The following is a 17,648-nucleotide window of genomic DNA, read 5'->3' on the forward strand; positions in this document are numbered from 1 at the left end:
ACATAAGGACCCATATAATTTGGGGATAGACATACAAATTGGCAAGTGTGGGTCCTGAGCTTTGTTGTTTTCTTGCAGATATTTAATTACCCAACTAGATTACTTTATCAATACTAGAAGGGAATGGAGTTTGCCCTCTTTTTATATTGCCAATTCAATTGGCAAGTTTAGAAAGTGGGTTAACATGCAGTGAATAAAGAATTGACCTGTTTGATACATTCAACCTTTCCAGATCATTCCTATATTATATAGATGTACTTTGCAGAGTCAATGATGTCCCATTTGAAGGACTATTCCCACCTATGGCAACCACTAAAAGGAAGCAAAAAATGAGATTTAGTTACATCTCTTTGTTACCACTTAGTGATCTTCTAACTTCTGCAGCACAGATGTTGAATCCCTATTCTCCACACATATTTTTGTACCATAGAAGTGTTTTTAAAAGTATCAAAGGGATGAACTCAATTAGAGAAAAATAATACCTCTAAAAACAAAGTTTCATTTCCAATATTGAAATATGGAAAACAATGTATTTAGATTCTAGTAAATAAATAGCGATAGCACTTAGACTTATATACTGTTTATAGTGCTTTACAGCCCTCTCTAAGCAGTTTTACAGAGTCAGCAGATTGCCCCCAACAATCTGGGTCCTCATTTTACCCACCTCAGAAGGATAGAAGGCTGAGTCAACCTTGAGCCTGGTGGGATTTGAACTGCCAAATTGCAGGCAGCCGATAGTTAGCAGAAGTGGCCTGCAGTACAGCACTCTAACCACTGTGTCAAGGTCATAAAGTCAAAGTTCATAGCATAAGAACCACAACATATTCAATAAACCAAAATAAAGTGTTCAAAGAGAACATCTTATTCTACAAAAGATAAAGTTCATTTAATATCAAACTTGTAAAATTGCCCTGAAGAAACACAGATTACTCTGTAGTTCTGGAAAACCTCATTTCAATGGGTAGCTGGACATTTGGCCTATTTCAATATATCTTCATTACAAATCTTAATAAAATGTAAAGCCATGGAAAATGGTATCGTATGTGCATTCCTGAAATGGTGCAATGACCTTCCTAGGCTTATAATCCTGGCAGTATAACAGATAAATCCCCAACTGTTAACAAATTTGAACATAATATTACAAAGAATTCTTCCAATATTCTCCATATATGTTAAAGCATGGATTTTGTCATTTGGAAAGAGAAATAAGCTGTGCTTGACTATTGAGTGGTGGTGTGAAATGTTTCTTTTACTGTCTGCATGCTATGAAAAGGGGTCATGGTTGAGAAGTCATCATTTGTCCCAATCTCATTCCTAAATTCATATGTCTGCATTGAAAGAGAAAATCATGCATGTGGTCACTCAGCTTCCCCCTCGTCATGCTAATAACCTTTTTCATGCTACTGCAAAGAACCAACAGTTGTCCCACCTTCTCATTGTTGCCATCCAGAACTTCCTCCAGCCAATCCATTGGAGCATTGCTTTCAGTGGTGGTTGTTAGGAATATGAGTCACCTGACAGCTATTTGGGGTAGAAATATATAAACCAGGATAAACATTTTAAAACTGTATCTTTAAGAAAATGCAGAACTGTAATTGGGTGTGGTTTCTCAAACGGCCATAAGATGGAGCCAGAAACCTGGGTTGTTTAGTCTTAGTCTCAGAAGAGAGTGTATCTCATTGAGTCTTTTTTCCTTCTGTTGGAGAGTATCGGTGTTCCTCATATTTGACTGTTATTCATGGATTTGATGTAAGTCTGATACTGAACTGTTTTTGACACTGGAATTTGTTATTGGATTATCCCTGGATGAAAACTGACTGATTTACTTGTGAATGACTTTGGATTGCTTGTTTGGATTTTGCTTAAACCGTTTCTGGAAGTAAAAACCTACATTTACTGTACAGTGTATCTGTGTTCTGTGTGTGTATTATTCAAACACTACTCTCAAATACATCTCCCTGTATGCGCTCATTCTCCTAACGGGGAATTACCTCAACAGTGGTGTTCTACTGGTTTGGCCCGGTTCTACCAAGCTGGTAGCAGCGATGAGCAGCGCAGACAGAACCAGTACTCTCTGTCTCTCTGCTGTTGGGCCCACCGACTCGCCTGGGCTCCCATACTCACCTTTATCCTCTGAATTTGAAGCGCAGCTGCTTTGCGCAGCACAGAAAAGTGCCACGCGGCAGCTGCTGAAGTGACTGGGATTGTGCAGGCTTGCAGGAGGCTAGTTAGAATGCCTCTGCGTCTGTGCAAATGCTTCTGCGGCTGTGCAAAGTGTGTGTTTGGTGTACCCGTGTACGCAAAGTGTGTGCACAAGCACAAAGCTCACCCACCAAGCCATGCCTACCGAACTGGTGGTAAAAATATTTGAATCCCACCACTGATTGCTTTGTTTAGACTGATCTCTTCTTGACATTACCATTTTAGAGAAAGGAACAGAAATTAAAGAAAAAGGAAAAATAGGCCAACACCATGAGAGAAATATAAAAACCCTTCCTCTATTCACAAGGGAAAGAGTGAGAAAGAAACCAAGGTTCTTCCACCAAGTGGTCTCATCCTGTAGCCTGGGAGAAACTGCTTCAAAAATGACAGAGGGAAGCAAAATGGAGACTGTGCGTATTGTATACACTTAAAATCAAAATTGAATTGGTGAAGGATCAATCTTAAGCCACCATTGGTTTTGTTCACATAGACTGCCATCAGTTCTGCAAGATTTCTGGCAGCCTTTCCCTGCCATAGCTGGAGATGCTGGAGATTTAACTTTGAACTTCTTGTAACTGACATATGCACTCTGCCTCTGAGCAATAGCTCTTCCTCTAATTGTTAATCCAAGAAATAGAAATAAGACGTGCAATGAAACCAGAACTTGTTCCAAGTAAAATCTTAAACAAGACACAACTAAGGATGTTTCTTGGCAGTTGGTCTTACTTTTGGCATGGAGAGTTGGCACTCAGGTAATTTGCTTGAAGGTAATGCAGAATTTCTGGCACTATTCAAGTAAAAAGAAGTTTGTAGGCTATAGAAGTTGTGCAGGTACAGATGTTTCCATGACATCCAAGAACTGTATATTTTGCAGTTTGTCCTCTTCAAAACTGCTTCATGGAAATTTCATAAACACTGCTAATCCCACTCTACCTTGCTTTCTTTGACAATCTTCTAAACTGGGTAAAATCAGCATATGATCATTTCTTCACTGCACCTGAAGAACAGTATTTTCTTCATACTTTACTGTCAGTAACATGTCAAATTCCCTCAGTAATGGTAATAACCTAGCTTTCGGGACAAAATTTGAGTCTTCATTCAGAAGCATTCCAATATACTTCATGCTATCCATGTTTCTACTGAAAATGAAAGACTTCTGTTTTTCTTCTTGTCCACTTAACAATTCCTTTAATTAAAACATCTAACTTCATTCTTTTTGATGCTATGTTTTTATTAGCATCGACATCATTGTGTACAGACTAGTTCTTTCTCCACTTTTTTCTTTGCTATGTTATTCATTAGAGGAAGTCTGTTAGATATATTTAGGGAGAAAACATAATTGACATTGGATGTATTATCAATAATTCAAAGTCAATATCAGCATTCAGTTATGAAATGGTAATTTGTTGTCAGACCCAAGCAATAGAGCAACAGGTAAAGAGTTCAAGTTGAGTACTTTGTTGCAATTCTACCTATAATGTAGGAATCTCTCCAGAATGCTTGCCTTCACTTAAGAACAGATAGATTAGGTTCCATGGAGCTTGTTGGGGAGAGGAGAGATCAGTCCTGGATCTCTTGTGGTTGCACAATGATTCAAGGCTAACTCCCCACTTGATTCCTCCTCCCTGCCTTCAGCTGCTCAGGGAAGCTTGGTAGATGACTGTGAATGTACAGTACATTCTTGAGAAACAAAACAAGACATTCAGAAATTGGCCACAAATTCTTCCTTCAGCTTCTATTTTAATCCTTCTTTTGTCTAGAACTTGAGAATGTGTCTTCCATGTTTTCAAACCAAAGGTGCAGATGGCTTGGAATAATTATTTCTCTCCCATAACCTATAACCGTGTTTGCATCCATAGAGGTTCTAAGGAGACTGTTGGGCGCATGTCATCCAACACTCAGTTGCAAAGCTGGACATCAGTAGCAGCTTTATCCACATACAATTCTTTTTTTTTAATATATATGCATGTATTTTCTATGAGTATATTAATTTCTATCTGTCCAAAGAGTAGCACATAAGAATTAATTATTGTTTTTATTTACCAAATGTCACTGTTCATGAAAAAATATAGACCCTTGAGGGAGAAGGATTCAATATAATTCCCACCCACAGGTTCTCTCAAGGATGTAAAACTAGTATCTCTCTTGAAATTTTAGCTGTTGCAATTCTGGAGAAAACAAATCTTATTAAGGACATTTACATAATAATATAAATTTCAATTTAAATGTAGTCATCTTTGAATCAAAATTAATGAGACCTAATTTATCACTCAGTATCCAGAGAGTAAATGCAAAATGTAATGCTTGACAATAAATACAACACTACTGAAATCATTCTTTGTTGTACATACAACAAAGTAAGTAGTCGTGGACATTTCCCCAGGGAATGGGCAGCATTTTAGGGGAGGATTTTTGTATATAATATTCTTTTATGATTGATTATAAAGAAAACCCACAAAAAGTCACTACAAATAATTTTCCCTGCTTCTAAGAAATGGGTGACACACAAAATATCATTTAATTGAATTAAACTTTGCTTGCTGTTACATCTGTCATCATAATTCATTTATTATTTTTATAATTGTTCAGTGAAATCCAAATTTTGATCCCTATTTATATGGGAAGTTGGAATTACTGGGCATGCTTCAGCTTCAGGTGAAGTCATGAAACATAATGCTCCTTCACTGATAAATAAGGGACCCTGTTGAGGGTCTGAGGGAGGAGGAGAATTTAGGAACCAGAACAGTATCTTTTTCTTCTTCTACACCTGGTGTAATACAAACAACTCGGTTGTTCCTAAACTCTTCACCTTCAGCTTAGACATGCAAGGAAATCTCTTACCCAGATGGGAATTCAGGTCAGAATTTGCTGATTTGTTGACTCTTGAAAAAAGGTGTTTATTCTGCCAATTACTCTACACAAGTGCAAATTAAGAAGGCAAAAGAGAGGAGATCCCTGTTTGATGTCAACCGTGTATTAATTTTAGTTTCTAAATGGATGGGTTTTATTTCAAAGAAAGTAAAACTCCTTGTCAAATCCTTGCACTTAGTTAACCATCACTAACTCTAGACCAGACCATAATGATATGAAGTTAGGTAGAACTCATGGGTTTTTAATGAAGAAACATTAAGATTGCATTCAGCAATAAAGCAAATGGGGATGATCTCCCCTAAGACAACAAATACAAAATACAGAAAAAGGGGAATGATTATAAGTGGGAAATGATTATAAGATTAAAATGCAACTGCCTTATAATGTTTCAATAAACCTTAAGGAGCCATTCTGCCGTTACATTCTGCCAAGGATAAAAATTGGTGAACACAAGGATTAAACTACTGCTTTAAATAAAACACTGCAGCCCTTCAATTCACTAGTCTTGTAAAATTTTGCAGCTCTGCTTGATGGGCAGCCAATCACTTGATTTGTTTCAGCTTATTTTCAATGTGTGCTTTAATCCAAAGCAAAGCCTCAGCAATGTGCATGATTTATATTCTTAAATAGTGAAGTTTTTCTATGCTGCTCAAAGAATTGGATTTTTTTACTTTCCCTTTCTTCTCTCAATACTTCTGACCAAGACAGACCTGCTTGTAGAAACCTAGGCAGGAAAAACATAACTTTTCCTTCCCCTGGCCTTCATCTTGTCTGCTTGCCACATCTGGCTTCTTCATATAATACAATATTCACACATCAAAAACTTCCCTGCAGTAGGAATTAGATTGAAATTCAAATAATCACATTTTATAGTGTTCCGCACATATGTTTCCACTGAAAATTTATATTCAGTTGGTTATTTAAAGGACTAGTTGTTTAAAGATGAACATATACGTTGTACAGTATAATAATACAAACATGGCTCAAGTAGATTCTGAATAGCATGGAAATGCTTCAATATTTTTTTAAAATAAACCAACAATCAGAAGCGGGAAAGAAAAGAGAATAAATATTAATTCAATGCCCAGGAAACTATCTAAAAATCAAAACTGGCAAAATAAGAATTAGGAAACAAAATCATAGATAAAGTTGAATTAAACAGAATCTAAAGGCTGGCCCAGTCCTCCAGCAAATAAGAAAAGGAAGGAAGGAAGGAAGGAAGGAAGGCAGGCAGGCAGGCAGGCAGGCCACTACCTAATACCTAAACCAGAATTTCCCAATCTTGGCCACTTGAATTCCCCAGCCAGCCTTGAGTAGTTGAAGTCCATACTTCTTCAATTTGTCAAGGTTAAGAAACACTGACCAATACAAACGAGAGAGATCTTGGAATAAAGGGCTGTTATTAGGCACAGTTACAGATAATTCAACCAAGCATCGCTCTACAGCAGGGGTGTCCAACCTTGGCAACTTTAAGACTTGTGGACTTCAACTCCCAGAATTCCTCAGCCAGCAAAGCTGGCTGAGGAATTCTGGGAGTTGAAGTCCACAAGTCTTAAAGTTGCCAAGGTTGGACACCCCTGCTCTACAGGAAAGGAAACAATCTGGAGACAATCTTCAGGCCTGATCTCTCATTTCGCAGATTTGCAGAATGATTTGGCTACATGGCAGTTTCTGTCTAATGACAAAAAAAAAACATTGCACGACATGTAAATAAGTTGTGATGTCATGTGGCTTTTCACATGATTTGGTGATTTTATCTGTTATAATTTTTTGAAATGAGAATTGTTTATACTTATCTTCTATGGTTCATTCTGAAGAGCAATGTTGAGGTTCCATGTTGTACCTGGCAGAAGCTGAGAAATGTCCCTTTTCTTGACACAGGAGAACCCTTTTGACCCTGCTTTTCAATATAGGGTTCACCTTTCTGGAGATATGGAGTGACCTCTGCTGGACAAAGGTGGTGGTGGTTATCAATCTGCGGTTTGTCCTGGAGCAAAATATTAAATAATAAACCTTAAACCATCCATGTAATATAGTAGCTATGGTTCGTAGAGTTATTATTTACTGAGTATGATCATCAGTTCTTAGAGAAGTAACAAAGATCTCTGTAATTCATTGCAATAAAGTTGACAGTCTTTCAAACAACTGTATTCAACTTTAACTAAAAAGAAAAATAAGATAATTGCTTAAACAAAGAGTGATGCAACATTTCACTGTGGCATTTTATATTTTTTTCTGCTTTTAGCAATTAGAGTAAGGATAACTTTTAAAAGAATATGTCATTTTAATTTATTGTTTACTTAATCCTGAAATTTAAAGAAATATAAAAATATGAAGATGGTATTTTTAAATTTTGTCTCTGGATCATAAACAGGCAAATCTATAAACAGATGACTGTCCCCATTAATTTCTGAGTATCCCATTTTAAGAAGGATGGAGAGATACCAATAGCACTATAGCCATAGCAATAGCACTTAGATTTATATACCACTCCACAGTGCTTTACAGCACTCTCTGGGAGGGTTACAATGTCAGCATTATTTGCGTACTGCACCCAACAATCTGGGTCCTCATTTTACTGACATCAGAAGGATGGAAGGCTGAATCAACCCTGAGCTGGTTAGTATCAATCTTCTGGCTGTGGGTAGAGTTAGCCTACCATATTGCATTCTAACCACATCACCGTCACCAAGATAGATATATAGTCACAGTTGCAGTTTAAGGTCTGTCTTTTTTTAAAGCATTCCATTGCAAAATGTGTGATTCCATGCCTTTTCATCATGAAAGGACACAATCAGTCTAACTGTTGGCTCTTGTACAGCCTACTTCTAGAGAAATGAAATAAATATATCCTGGATCAGTTTACAAATTATATTTGCTCTCCTCTGCTTATCACTAATCTAGACTGGGATTTAGCAAGCAGTTCCAAATGATCTCCAGTTTGGATTATAGATGTGTACTTCTATATTGTATGGAATATTTGTTATTGCTAAGACTGTAAAGTCCATAATAAGGAGGGAGACAGTAAATGGCTGACTAATGGAGGAAAATCCATGTACGGAAAAGCTTTTGGCAGCATACATTTTCCAGATAGTGAGTTGCAAAAAGTAAAATTTGTCCCATAATGAAGAATGGATTTCTTTAATGAACTATGACTGAATGGCTAGATTAGCAAGTTCCCAAACACTGGGCAAGTTGAAAGGAAAGTGAAGAAGATGATGACCAGTAGCAAGGTGGAGGGACCCAGTTACAGTGTCAGTGAATACTCTGTTGGAAGACTTATAAGAACATGTTAGGGAGAGATTGTTATGGAAAAGATCTATCTACATGTCTCCAGGAGTCAAAATGAGAACCACTGTGATGTAGTGGTTTTAAGGCATCAGGCTAGAAACAGCTTTAGACACAAAACCAGCTGGCTGATCTTGAGCCAGTCACTCTCTTCCAGTTCTAGAAGGAGGCAATGGCACTTTTGAAAAACCTTGCTAAGAAATCAGTCAGAACTTGTCCAGAAAATTTCCAGAAGTTAACATTGACTTGAAGGCATACACACACACATAAAGGTAAAGATAAAGGTTCCCCTCGCACATACGTGCTAGTCGTTCCAGCTCTAGGGGGTGGTGCTTATCTTTGTTACAAAGCCGAAGAGCCAGCGCTGTCCGAAGATATCTCCATGGTCATGTGGCCAGCATGACTAAATGCTGAAGGCACACGGAACGCTGTTACCTTCCCACCAAAGTGGTCCCTATTTTTCTACTTGCATTTTTACATGCTTTAAAACTGCTAGGTTGGCAGGAGGTGGGACAAGTAACAGAAGCTTACTCTATTACACGGTGCTAGTGATTTTGAACCGCCAAACTGCAGACCTTTCTGATCAACAAGCTAGCATCTTAGCCACTGAGCCACTGCGTCCCTTACAAACGAATCAAAAATGACTTAATGGCACATAATCAGTGAATCAATCAATCAATCAATCAACCGACAGAAAGCTAAAAGCTGTTCTGTGCTGATTTGACAGAGCCACTCATAGAATATTTGACAAATGTGGCAAAGAAAGAATAACAGTGTTTTACACTGTTTTACAGTGCTGTGATTTTTATTTATTGTAATGCCTTGAATTAATTTTCTTTTAATAATGTTCATTGATCTTGATTGGATATCATCTTGGGTTTGTGACATGTTTCCAATGTCAGCATCCATGGGAAGTTTTAATTACATTTTGCATTTTAGATCCAGATTCATGTCTTTATAGCTATGGCACCTTACCACATACTTTGGACTTACTTTGTGCCTCAAAATTAGATAAGATTTGTTAATGCAACTTGATATGGAAGCCACGAGCAGCATGCACATTTATGCATATTTTAGGAAAGGATGAGATAAAATTTAGTACCACCATTAAAAAAAAAAAAAAGCTCCTTCAGGTTGAGCTTGTCTCTTTGTAACTTTATACAACAGTATTTCTCAATTTCAGGAACATTAAGATTTGTGGACTTCAATTCCTAGGCGTACCCAACCAGCACTATCATAGATTCTTCCTTGTCATTTTCTTGGCAGTTGTATAGAAGTGGTTTACCATTACCATCTTCTGAAATGTTCTTTTTTTTCCTTCTTAATCTAGATTACAACCCTCTTATGTCCTGGCATTTGCCCATCCCAGTACTAAGCAAACCTGATCCAACGTAACTTCTGAGTCTAGACAAGATTGGCTGGTGCCAACCTACTGAAACAATACCAATACTAGGTTTTTAACATGTAATAACTCAGCCTTCACTGGTTTGCTGTGCTCCAAATGAAGGGAAATTTTAGGACTAATTCTAAAACAGAGTGCATCCTATTGGAAAAGGCCGAGAATACATTTTCCATGCATAAAACTGAAATATAATTTTAGTGTTTCAGTTTTGTGTGCTGAAACTCTAAGCAGCCTTCTCCAATCCGCTGACTTCAGGAAGTATTAGAAGTACCCTCGTTGGAAATCTTCAGCAAATACACAAATAAATATTATTCTTAAATATTCAATAGTTTTTCTGAGAAGTGGCCTAGAGCAGTGATCCCCAACCTTTTTTACGCCGCGGCCCGGTACCGGCATCAGCTGGGCGCCACGGCCCGGTACCGGCATCAGCTGGGTGCCGCGGCCCGGTACCGGCATCAGCTGGGCGCCGCCATCTTTTTTTGATGAAAACGTGCTTCCGGTGAGCTTTCTACCCGGAAAAGCTCACCGGAAGCGCTGGCGCCGCCATCTTTTTTGATGAAACGTGCTTCCGGTGAGCTTTCTACCGGAAAAGCTCACCGGAAGCACTTTTTCATCAAAAAAAGATGGCGGCACCCAGCAAGCCAGCGGGCCGGTAGGACTTGTTCCGCGGACTGGTACCGGTCCGCGGACCGGTGGTTGGGGACCCCTGGCCTAGAGTTCTCAAATGCATGTTTCTTTATATTCTCATCAAACAGAACTTCCAGAGTTCTTTGAGGGATGCTATGAATGGTTAACCAGTTAGAAAACTGGCTGTGAGAATGGCTGCTGCTTCCCATGGGAGCATGAATTGCTGGAGCCATCATTAGATAATAAAGCCAAAAGAGTCAGTCGCATGGTTGTCCTGTTGCATAGATCTGTCATGAAGCGGGAAGGAATAGAAGTAATGGCTTGATGATCACGACAATGAAGGGATCTGCATTTCTAAATCAACATAAGATTTAAGACACCAGAAATCTGTGGGAATGCATATAGGATCCTAGAATCTAGAACAGGGACCAGGAACATGTGTCTCTTTCCCAGTTACTGCTGAGCTACAGCTTCCAGCATTTATAATGCTAGAGATGCTGTTGTCCATCGGTGTCCAGAAGGTTGCAAGTTATTTGTCCATGGTCCAGAACCTTCAAAAAGCTAGGGAGACCAATGCAGATTATTCTTTGTGGCTGAAGAAAACATGGTTCTGGGGAAAAAGGGAAACGATCTAAATCCCTTTCTTACAGAAGAGGCCATTAGTGACTGGATACAGATTTGGTATGTAGAAGATCAAGACCTCCATCTAGTATCGCATGACATTACCAACACTAAGAGCAGCTTTAATGGAGCAGGTGAAGAAGTAGCCCAAGTTTGAATAAGCCATTGTCTTCCACTCTGTTTCTCTGGCATTTGGGGAGAAAGGTGACTACATAAGTTTCAAAAATACAAGTTTGAAGCAAAACCGTATCATTTCAGATCCTCTAGTTATAATGTTTTGAAATGTGCCGTAAAATGTCATTTCCACCATGATAAACCATTATTGGTAGGAAATTTGTAAATGAAGTTGGTCACAAGTCATTTTCTCTGTGTTAAATGTCACGATGAAAGAGTTACACAAAGGGTTGGGGCATTATGACTTAAAATACATTGGAGTGATCTTCCCATACCCATGCAGAATTCCCAAGCTATCCTGCAAGTGGAATACATCTGTGGGATGCACCAGATTACATTATGGAAAACAGAGACAGAGCATAGCTGCTTAAGAACTGCCAGATATGTCCAATGTATCTGCCAAATATATTATAAAAAGGGATGCTAGAAAACTCAACAAATTATTCTAAGATTTTGCTCATTTTATTATGAATGAGAGAAAGCCCATTTCAAAACATTATAGTCTGTATGGGCAATAAATTCCTGTAAAGATTTGAAACAGTTTCAACCATTTCTTTCTGTATCAAATGCTGCTTTGCATGGTTATACATTCTGAGCATGTAAAGTCTTATGTACATCTAGCTGATAAAAATAATTCTGCCTATATATTTTGAGCACATGTGGGTTTGATCACATTTTGGGTAATAGATTCAATATTTAGAGCAGTTTATGTGGTTTTGTTTGTTTTTGCATTGTGAGATCTTCTATCTATACCATGTGTACTCTGTCACTTACTTCTGAAATTTATGGAAGTTCCATATTATGGGCATTTTCAGATCAAGTGTGTGTTGGTCATTGCATTCTTTGCACATGCATCAATTAAAAATAAGAATCAGTAACTTTTTAATGGAATATATTTTCAGTTGTCAATATTAATGGGTTTCTACAAGCTTTATATATGCCAAAAATGTAAAAGTGTACAATCAATTTTTATTGGAGAGACCTGATCCAGTGCACTTCTAAAAATAGTCCATAATCATTATTCACACACACACACAATATTTAGTTTATGTTGGAGAATGGGTCCAAGACTTGTCCTAATCTATACCTGACATACTACTGGCAAGAACAGAGTTCATGCTTCACATGGAAATATTAGCAGCAACAGCTTCAGTTACCAGACACTATTTTGAAATCTTGAAAAGCTTCTCCCACTATTGGCTAGATAGATCAAAAGTGTTCTCTGGGGCTAGGAACTGCGTTCATATTATTGGAACATAGATCATTATTGGATCAAGGATATCCAAGGGTCTTTAGGCAAGGCCAAATTGTTTTTGAAGGATCAAGAAGGAGAAGAATGGAAGACCAGGTCAGAACGCCATGCAAACAATCTTGCTGTTTTTAAATCAACAGTTGTCATCTGTCAGAGTGACTAAGCAGGTGTGTGTTTCAAAATAAAGGCTTTTGGAACCTTGCCTGCTTGGAAAACGACACTTTTTGACTTGGAAACCTGATCTATTGCATTACACAGGAGTTTGTTTAAGTTCATTTGTTCCCACTGTTAGTCACCTTTGGATATACTACATATATTACTGTCATTCCTTAACTATCACAATGATTTACAAAATGGGAAGAGAGGCTGAGAGTAAGATCTTAAATTTTCAGCTTCCATATATAAGCAGGGAATTCAAAGTTGCTCATTTAGCACTGAGCTTTTCAACTTGGGTAAAGTACTATTTAAGTTCCATAAAACAATCTGAATGAACCAGGCCTTCAACCTGCAGGTTCATATGATAAGCCCTAGACTGCACATGCCTGGAGCAGATGATGGGCCCTAAACTTCATTCTGTTTCGTGGCCTTGGAGCTGCTGCTGCTTTTCTCACCCCCAAAAACCTAAAATGTGATTATCCAAAAGTGAAATAGCCAATGACAAATAGGCAAGTACAAGAAATGTACAGTCTTGTGGATTGCAGCTGCCACAATTCCATGTGTCTGTAAACTGCTTGATGTACAGGGATACCCAGAGCTTTATGAAGATAAGAATCAGAACTGGGAAGAGGTCGCCTCCTGCCAACATTCCTGGAAGCTGGCATTCTTGAATCTGGCATACTGTAGTTCTCCTCCTCCCTCTCCCCCTTTCCTTGGCCTTTTTCTCTGTCTAGTTCTCTCATCCCTGGTTTTTTTTAACTCCTTCTCTTCCCTCCCTCCCTCCCTCTGATCAACCCAACCACCATCACTATTCTCTTTCCTTCCCTCTCTTTTCCTCTTCTCCTTCGATTTTAAAGATAGTGTCTGATGCAGCGCTGCGGAGGGATTGTACCCGGATTGGCTGGGCCAGCACTTCCAAGGCCAATCGGCTGGAGGAGAGGATGGAAGGAGTATTACGCTAATCCAGAGAGAGGGTCCCGCCCCTCTTCCCTACCGTACTAGGGACCGGAGCTGCCTGGAGAAAAGTGAATGGCAAGGAAAGGTACAAAAGAGCGTTGAACTGGAACCAGCAGCTGAAGCGCCAGCGGAGAGCGCGCTTCCCTTCCCTTCCCTGGGCAGGGAATCTCCTCCCTTGGGTCTCCCTCTCTTTCGGCAAAGAATTCACACACACACACACACACAGACTCACTCACTCACACACATTCACACACACTCACACTCATACACCCAAATCGCAGCCCACCTTCTCTCCGGAGAGACTTCCCGCCCCTCCAGACTGGAAAGCCGAGAGCGAATTAGTCTCCGACCGAACTCCTTCAGCAGCTCTTTGGGAGAAAGTTGACCTCGCGATCTGTGGGGACCATGAATCGGGCGAAGGGATTCTGCAGAGAAGTTGTCTTTGGCACGTCGATCTCTTTGCTCTGCGCTGGGACCCTGGTTTGCCTTACCGAGGCGAAAGGGACGTATTACCGCCATCCTCTGCCTATCTCTTATGGCAACAGATACAACCTCTATACCTCAGGATCTAGCCCTCAGCTCACTCCAGAGAAGCCCCTGGCGAGACATAAGTAAGACATCTTAATTTTGTTTGCGCCTTCTTCTTCCCGCGTCTTTGCAAACCTCTCGGGCATCAGGGATTATGTTACACCTTTCCCATAAATTTTCGAAGTGCTCCTTATCCATTTCTCCTCGTTTGCTTCTGGTGGTTAGTCAATTTCATTCGTGGGTCAATTTAATTTGTCCCAGAGGATTTTCCCCACCCTTACCCAGGTCTCCCTAACACTATTGAGGTATATGAATTGGGGAGTGATTTCCACATTAAAAGGACGACGGGTGGAAAGAGAAGTAGCTGTTTTCTACTCCTTTTATGCTGAAATATCGTCTGGGATTGACTTCTCTTCCCACCCACCCCTCCCTCCGCGCTGCCCGCCCCCATACTGCTCCTCCTCGCCTTCTTTCCAAGAAGATCACAGATCTGCAGAATTCATATGGATTTTAGCAATCTGGAATGCTCCGCGAAAGGGCTGGAAGGACGGGCTGGTTTGCGGGAAAGCGTGCTTTTCGCTTTATTGTCGGCTGCTCCAAAGGGTATTCAGGAAACCGGGGGCAGCTATTTCTGGACGAATTTTAAGGCAAAGACAACTAAGATGCAGCACTGCGAGGGGGAACACAATTTCTTGCCCGCCCTGCCAGGTTCGGGGCTTGCACACCAGAGATCCAATCCATAATAAGGGTTTCTTTCCCCTCCAAAAGACTCGGAACCGGTCGGGATGATGATCGGGGGAGGGTGATGATCGGGGGAGGGAAGGAGGGAGGTGCGGGTGATTCGTTCCCCGGCCGGCCCGCTCCCACACCCGGGTACCCTTTCTCCAGTTCAGGGGCAAGGAATTTTCCCTCTGAATTCCTCGAGCGCGCCTCCTCGCTCGCTCGCTGGCTGGAGAAAGGGCGGAGAGGCGAGGGCGTGGCCGAAGGGGGAGGAACCGCGGGCGCTTTCAGCTCGGAGACGAAGATCACCTGCTTTGGCTCCCGGACAAGTGGAGAGACGGGACTTCCAGACAGGTAGAGAGTGGATTGCCCTACAGAGAGCCCACGCCGGGATACTCTGGGAAATAAGCGTAAACAAAAGGCTAGTTACGGAAGGAACGGATTTACAGATTTACAGATAATCAGAATTGGAAGGGACCTGGAGGTCATCTAATCTAACCCCCTGCCCAAGCGGGAGACCCTACACCATTTCTGACAAATGGCAGTCCAATCTCTTGAAAGTCTCAATTGATGGAGCTCCCCCAACTTCTGAGGGCAAGCTGTTCCGTTGGTTGATTGTTCTCACTGTCAGAAAGTTTCTCCTTATTTCCAGGTTAAATCTCTCCTTGTTCAGTTTCCATCATTTGTTCCTTGTCTGGCCTTCGGGTGCTTTAGAAAATAGCTTGACCCCTTCCTCCCTGTGGCAGCTCCTCAAATATTGGAAGACTGCTATCATGTCTCCCCTGGTCCTTCTCTTCACCACACTAGCCAAGCCCAGCTGACAAATGATGTGAGTCCTTGGTCATCACCTTTGCAGCTGTGTTGAATACTGGTCATTGCCAGGACCAGTCCCTGTGCTTTTCTTGGCCAGATTTTAGATGTGATTTGCCATCTTTCTAGGGCTAAAAGACAGTGACTGGCTGACACCTTCATCACTGTACCATGCTGGCTCAATAAGTGCTTATTTCTGTTCAGTTGATACTACTGGATATTTATTTAGGTTACATTCCTATACCATCTTATTGACTAGGAGTCAACCCCTTGAACTCAGTGAGACATATTACTACTGAGTAGTTTTGCATAAGCTTGCACTTTTCATCTGTTCCAAAAAATCTATTTCTTTTTCTCAATTGTGAAGCATGTCATTATTTACAGTCTTCTTTTTTTTTTCAAAAAGGGAAGCAAAAGGCTTGCCTAGATTTCAGTGAAAGCCCAAGAGAGAGGGGGTAGATAGAAGAGGAGCCATTTTTTTTAAAGCAACGTTTGAAGGGCTGCTGACAGGTGCATTCAACTGTGAATTGCAAATAGTTGTTTACATCAGGTGCCTTGACTCCCTTTGCATTTTATATACCATCTGCTGAATGGTATACTTTTTCACAGGCTCTCCTCTATCCCTCTGAAGAGATCTTTGAAAGAGGTAGGCAATTGTGCAAGTAATAGGAGGGAGTGTTGAAAGACAAGGGGACATTGTCCCAAAATTGAATTAAGACAACTTTTACGTGTGAATCTTCATTAATGAACTTAGTTTTCAGTGATCCCACATCTATGGTTAGTGCACTCCAGCAGTGTCCTTTGGTTGTGCAGGATTACAGTGAGAACAAAGATTCCAAATACCCTTAAATCTTGATCCAGCATGTTTTATTTCTTTTAATGTAGCAGCGTTATTTGTCCTGTATTGTTATAGTTACATTAGATATTACTATGGTATATTCATCCAACAAAATCCATAATTTTTAGATTGGGTATTTTCCAATGATTTGGGTTTCAAGAATCTAGGTATCATGAGACTTCTCCTCCTCCTTCCTCTTCCTCCTCTTCCTTCCCCTCGCTCCCCTCCGTTTATCTGTTTGGCATACAAAGCCAGTTAATTTTAAACAACAATCTACCACCAGTATGAAGAATAAATAAAGTGGGGCACATTCTTGTGTTCCTGAAGAATAATCACAAACTGGCTGAATTGGAATTGGAGTCAACCATTCCACTGAGAAATGCCACTCCTGAGAGAGAGGCTGGGAAACTTTGATTCTCCTAAGAGGACATGCAATAAAACTGAAAATTAAAGAGCGATATGGAGCAAGTAGATAGAGCAGATTCTCCCCCTTTCCATAATACTGAGAACTAGGGGTCACCCAATGGCAGGAGATTCAGGACGGACAAAAGAAACAGTGAAACACGACCCATAATTAATTCATGGAATGTACTGCCAAAGAACATTATGGGACTGTATTCCAACCTGTCTATTAAGCTAGAAAGTTCAAATCAGGTTGATTTGGCTCCAAATATGAGCTTTCTTAATGAAGAAAAGTTTCACCATGCATTAAATTGTGTGAACGATCTCCACCCCCTCCACCCCAATCCTCATAAACCAGCCACAAATGTTGGTTCAAAGGCCAGGCTTTACATCACATTGCCAAGAGTCATATATCAAAAGTGGGCATAACCAAGGCCTATTTGTGAAGAGAAGTTCAGAAGTTTTAAGGGATAAACAAAGCCCCAAACGCAAAACAAACAAAATAGAAGTCTTCGACTTACAAGAATTTGTTTAGTGGCCATTCAAAATTACGACAACAGTGAAAAAAGTGACGTATGACCATTTTTCACACTTATGACTCTTGTAGGAGCCCCACGGTCATGGATGCTTGACAACTTACTCACAATTATGATGGTTGTAGTGTCTTGGGAGTCACAGGATCCCCTTTTGCGACCTTCTGACAAGCAAAGTCAATGGGGAAACCAGATTCACTTAACAACCGTATTACTGATTTAACAACTGCAGTGATTCACTTAACAAATGTGGCAAGAAAAATAGTA

At 40.2% G+C, this 17,648-nt stretch overlaps 1 protein-coding gene across 1 annotated transcript in view; it reads left to right on the forward strand.

Annotated features, from left to right (window-relative positions):
- The first annotated feature begins 13,839 nt into the window (after nucleotides 1-13,839).
- Nucleotides 13,840-17,648, forward strand: part of EMILIN3 (elastin microfibril interfacer 3) — a 33,953-nt gene continuing 30,144 nt past the window's right edge. Inside the window, exon 1 of the mRNA XM_026664882.2 lies at nucleotides 13,840-14,161. Coding sequence (XP_026520667.1) covers nucleotides 13,956-14,161 — 206 coding nt within the window. The 5' untranslated portion in view covers nucleotides 13,840-13,955. The remainder of the gene's footprint in view (nucleotides 14,162-17,648) is intronic.

Source organism: Notechis scutatus, chromosome 3, assembly GCF_049901735.1.
Source record: "Notechis scutatus isolate UNSWTSFEM ecotype Mainland chromosome 3, rNotScu1.2, whole genome shotgun sequence".
Lineage (NCBI taxonomy): Eukaryota > Metazoa > Chordata > Lepidosauria > Squamata > Elapidae > Notechis > Notechis scutatus.